The sequence below is a fragment of the Cynoglossus semilaevis genome, chromosome 18, assembly GCF_000523025.1.
Source record: "Cynoglossus semilaevis isolate Cse_v1.0 chromosome 18, Cse_v1.0, whole genome shotgun sequence".
Taxonomy (NCBI): Eukaryota; Metazoa; Chordata; class Actinopteri; order Pleuronectiformes; family Cynoglossidae; genus Cynoglossus; species Cynoglossus semilaevis.
In genome coordinates, this window is record NC_024324.1 from 11,714,161 (window position 1) to 11,718,330 (window position 4,170).

General features: G+C 39.1%; 1 protein-coding gene across 1 annotated transcript in view; it reads left to right on the forward strand.

Moving 5' to 3' along the window:
- The window catches only part of atat1 (alpha tubulin acetyltransferase 1), an 11,146-nt gene that overhangs the window by 446 nt on the left and 6,530 nt on the right, over positions 1 to 4,170 (forward strand). The window contains exons 2-8 of the mRNA XM_025065348.1: positions 273 to 337; positions 507 to 598; positions 1,077 to 1,134; positions 1,260 to 1,373; positions 1,470 to 1,571; positions 2,144 to 2,189; positions 4,090 to 4,164. Coding sequence (XP_024921116.1) covers positions 273 to 337; positions 507 to 598; positions 1,077 to 1,134; positions 1,260 to 1,373; positions 1,470 to 1,571; positions 2,144 to 2,189; positions 4,090 to 4,164 — 552 coding nt within the window. The remainder of the gene's footprint in view (positions 1 to 272; positions 338 to 506; positions 599 to 1,076; positions 1,135 to 1,259; positions 1,374 to 1,469; positions 1,572 to 2,143; positions 2,190 to 4,089; positions 4,165 to 4,170) is intronic.

Consider the following 4,170-nt stretch of genomic DNA (forward strand, 5'->3'; position numbering starts at 1 on the left):
GAGTGTAGGCTTGTTGCTGCGAGCGCACAAGATGTTGTCCTAAGCTATGCTAATCAAATTGTCGTAATAAACGCATTATATTTTTAAAAAATAGTACTTGTTCTGTCGATATGGGAGTCTGCGGATAAGTCCATCCTAATATTTGTGTAGTAAAAATACGCTTTGTGTACATTCGTATAACCTCCCCCGCCCCCAACATCACATACCCCAAAAAGAGGAGGCGAAACCTCACATTATTTAAACATTATTTTTTTTCTACTGTGGTCGTCATTGCAGGCCAGAACATTTGAGCCACATTGCAGCAATTATTGACGAAATTGGAAGAGCCTCAGCAAAGGTACGTTTCGCTGTTTTTCCCAAACTGGAATATGTACACTAATTAAAACGTTTAAGTATAAATTTGTTAGTGGAAAACCTTGTGTTTGAGCCGAAAGTACATACAATCTTCAAATGTTTCACTGCTATTTGTTAAAATGTTTGGAAATTACTGGCTGTTTTCTTTTCAGGCTCAGCAACTTTCTGCATCTATTACAAGTGCCTCTAAGTTGCAGACCCAGAGGCATCAACTCTACCTTTTGAAGGACAGAGAGAGCAATGGGTACGTTGTCGCACATTCACACGAACGCAACATTTATTTTGAACAGCCAAAATGACAAACACAACAGTCGTAACATCTGACTTACGCCAGAGAGCCATAACGAAGGGCAAAAAGTTCCAAAATAATCAACACAAAAGAAAGAAAGCGAATGTGTCACAATTCTAATATACATGTAATGCGTACAACTGGCGAATGTAAACAAAGGTCTTCCACACGGGGTGTCAAATATACGGCCCGCGGGCCAAACCCGGCCCGCACTTGATGAATGTTGAAAGTGGAAAAAATGTACCAACACTGCATGTTAGGGATGTTTTGTCAAATATTTCATGAAATATATATATATATATATATTCTAATATATTTGCACATATTTGCAACAAAATTGAAACGCTTTTACAATATGACGTTGTTCTAAAGTGTATCGTTAACGGTCCTTGACATCAAAGAGTATTTGTTCTCCGCGGCCTTTTGCACACAGAGGACGCGGCGTCGTCGTGGGGTTCCTCAAGGTCGGCACTAAGAAGTTATTTTTACTCGTGAGTCACCTGTTTACTTTTTCACAAGACCTTGTTTGCCAGCCATAATTCTACTACGTGTCACCTGAGGTCGCCGTAATCTTTAGCTGTTCTTTTTTTTTTTTTCTCTCTTTCTTCCTCTGCAGGACCAACAGGGTGCTCACATAGAGGCAGAGCCTTTGTGTGTTTTGGATTTCTACGTAGCCGAGAAGTTTCAGCGACACGGCTACGGATTAGAGCTGTTTAACTTCATGTTGCAGGTGAGGGTGATATTACTTTTTGACCGTGCCAACTGATCAAACAAGACCAAGTGAAACCGAGCGACTTACTCCGTTGTGTTTCCTTCTCCACTACAGCACAAGAATTTAGAGCCGGTGCAGATGGCTTATGACAGGCCATCACCCAAATTACAATCATTCCTGGCGAAGCACTATGGCCTGACACAGAGTGTGCCCCAGGTAGAGTCCTACATTTTTTTTATCACGTACTACATATGAGGTCATACAGTTAGGGACCGAAAATGTGAATGTGCTTCTTTTTCTTTTTTTTTTTTTTTTTTACAAGCACTCAAGCAAATTGGCAGTCGTATCTCACACCAATCAGCTATCGATTTATACAGTCTATTTTGTTTAAATATTTTTTTAAATAATTTTAATTAATTTTAACCATGAATACCTGAGAAAACTATAAGCTCACCTTCAAAACAAGTGAGAAGTGGCCTTAATTAAAATTAAATTGCTTTAATTTTAACCACGAATACCTCAGAAAACTATAAACTCACCTTCAAAACAAGTGAGAAGTGGCCTGCATGTCCTTCCTCGCATCATTTTTGCCAACATTGTCGCCACCTGGTGGATGATTGCAACTGTCTTTCAAAAAATGTATAGTATTTCAAATTAAATACTAACCGAAAACACGCTAGAAACAGTCAGATAATAATAATAATAATAAAAAAAATAACCTTACATTTTATTTTCATGAACCCCGTGTCGATTGTCATGTAATGTTTCTGTTTTTCCACTCTACACAGGTGAATAACTTTGTTGTATTCGAGGGCTTTTTCCTTGACAAAACAGGTAAAATTCTGTTCTTCCTGATCCCATTTATTTACTTTAAAAAAAAAATGTATTAGTAATAATAGGAAGACAATTTAACAGATGCCATGGAGGAAGTCGTATATTTGCGTGAGCATGTTCTGCCCTGACACAGGAGCAGGTGACCGTTACTGTTAAGCTTCTGTGTGAGTTCAGTTCATAGAAGGAAGTTCAGCAGTGTTGTGCACAGACTTAGTGACACAGATGGAGAGGTGCAAGTACTCTATATGGGTCAAGAGTGGGTTGTGTGTAACCAAGTAGTGTTCTGCCCGGATGTAGCTGCATGAGAAGCTACTCATTTCTGAGAACATCTATGCACTATTCAGAACCACTGGCTTATTACAGCCAATGTCGGCACTTGCAACCAACGCAAAGTACTGGTGTCGCGGAGGTAAAACCCATATGTGACTTCCAGCGGTAGAATGTTTGTGAAGTCTGACCAGAAAGTGGGCCCAAATTTATGTGTTGCTGTATACCAGGGGGTGTCAAAGATAAGGCCCGCAGGCCAGAACTGGCCCGCTTGGGGGTTCAATACGGCCCGCTTGGTGAATGGTGAAAGTGAAAAAAAATGTAATACATATTATTTTTTTTCCCTAATATATTTGTACATATTTGCATCAAAACAAAAGCGGAAAAAACATGGATTTATAGTTATTTATTGTTATGATTGTACTGGTCCGGCCCACTTGACTCTTATCTAATCAGGGTGTGGCCCCTGAACCAATATGAGTTTGACACCCCTGCTGTACACCGTCAGACACAATAACAATTACTAGAACTAAGAAGATAGCATGAGGAGGGCAAATACTCCAAACATTTTTTCTCCCGTCTCGTCTGAATCTCCCACCCAGGAGAGAAGTAAAAGTGGACGCTATGTACCGGCACAGATTAGTATTAAGAGAAAGGACCACCTGTCAGATAACAGCTCAAGATTGACCTTTGATCGCGTCGGCTTCTTAGTCAGTGGGCTGCACTCGTGTCCACCTTTCCACAAGCACGTTTGTTAATTAGCTTTATGAAACGTATACACATAAATGTAAAAACTTTTTAACATTGACATACAACAAATAAACAAAATGTCTGTTATACATATGATATTAACAATGACACATCAACAGATTATGTTCATACTTGTTTTGGAATACATTCAAACTTGCTTTTGGTTAGCTTTATAGTTTCAAACTGGCTTTTGGCTAACATCGAACTGACTTTTGGCTAACGTCAAATTGTCTACTGGCTAACATCAAACTGACTTTTGGCTCATTTTAAATTGTCTACTGGCTAACTTCAAACTTGCTTTTGGCTAACTTTAAATTGGCTTTTGGCTAACTTCCAACTGATTATTGGTTAACTCCAAATTGGGTTTTCGCTAAATTCGAACTGTTTTTTTTTTTTTGTTTTTGCTAACTGCCAAATAGGTTTTGGCTACAATTTGTTTTCTGCTAACGTCCCCCTAACTTCCAAGTGGGTTTTGGCTAATTTTAAACTGGGTTTTGGATACCTTCAGTCTGGGTTTAGCTAACATTAAATTGAGTTTTGGCTAACTTCAAACTGTTTTTTTTGGCTATCTTCAAACAACCATTATATTTTAGAATTTGAAACTGAACTAAAATAAAGATCAAATCAGAAACATCGCTGTCAAATTGGAACCACTTTTAAGTGAAATATTGCGACTTGATTATTGGCCGTACTACACTCCTGTGTCGCTGAGCCACACCTTATTCCTACAATAGGAATGGATCACAAGATGTCTGACGGAAGGAGTGCTGTACATACAGTAGATACACTTCATGTATGGGTGTGAACAGGCATCTGGCCTTTGACGAACTACTGTTTACTATAAAGAGCTGAGACATTTGTTGCCGTTTACTATTCTCCACAGCTGTCCAGTTGAGAAAGACTCCGTCAAAGAAGCCCGATGGAGAGATCAAACCCTACTCTTTGAAGGACAGAGAAGGTAAAC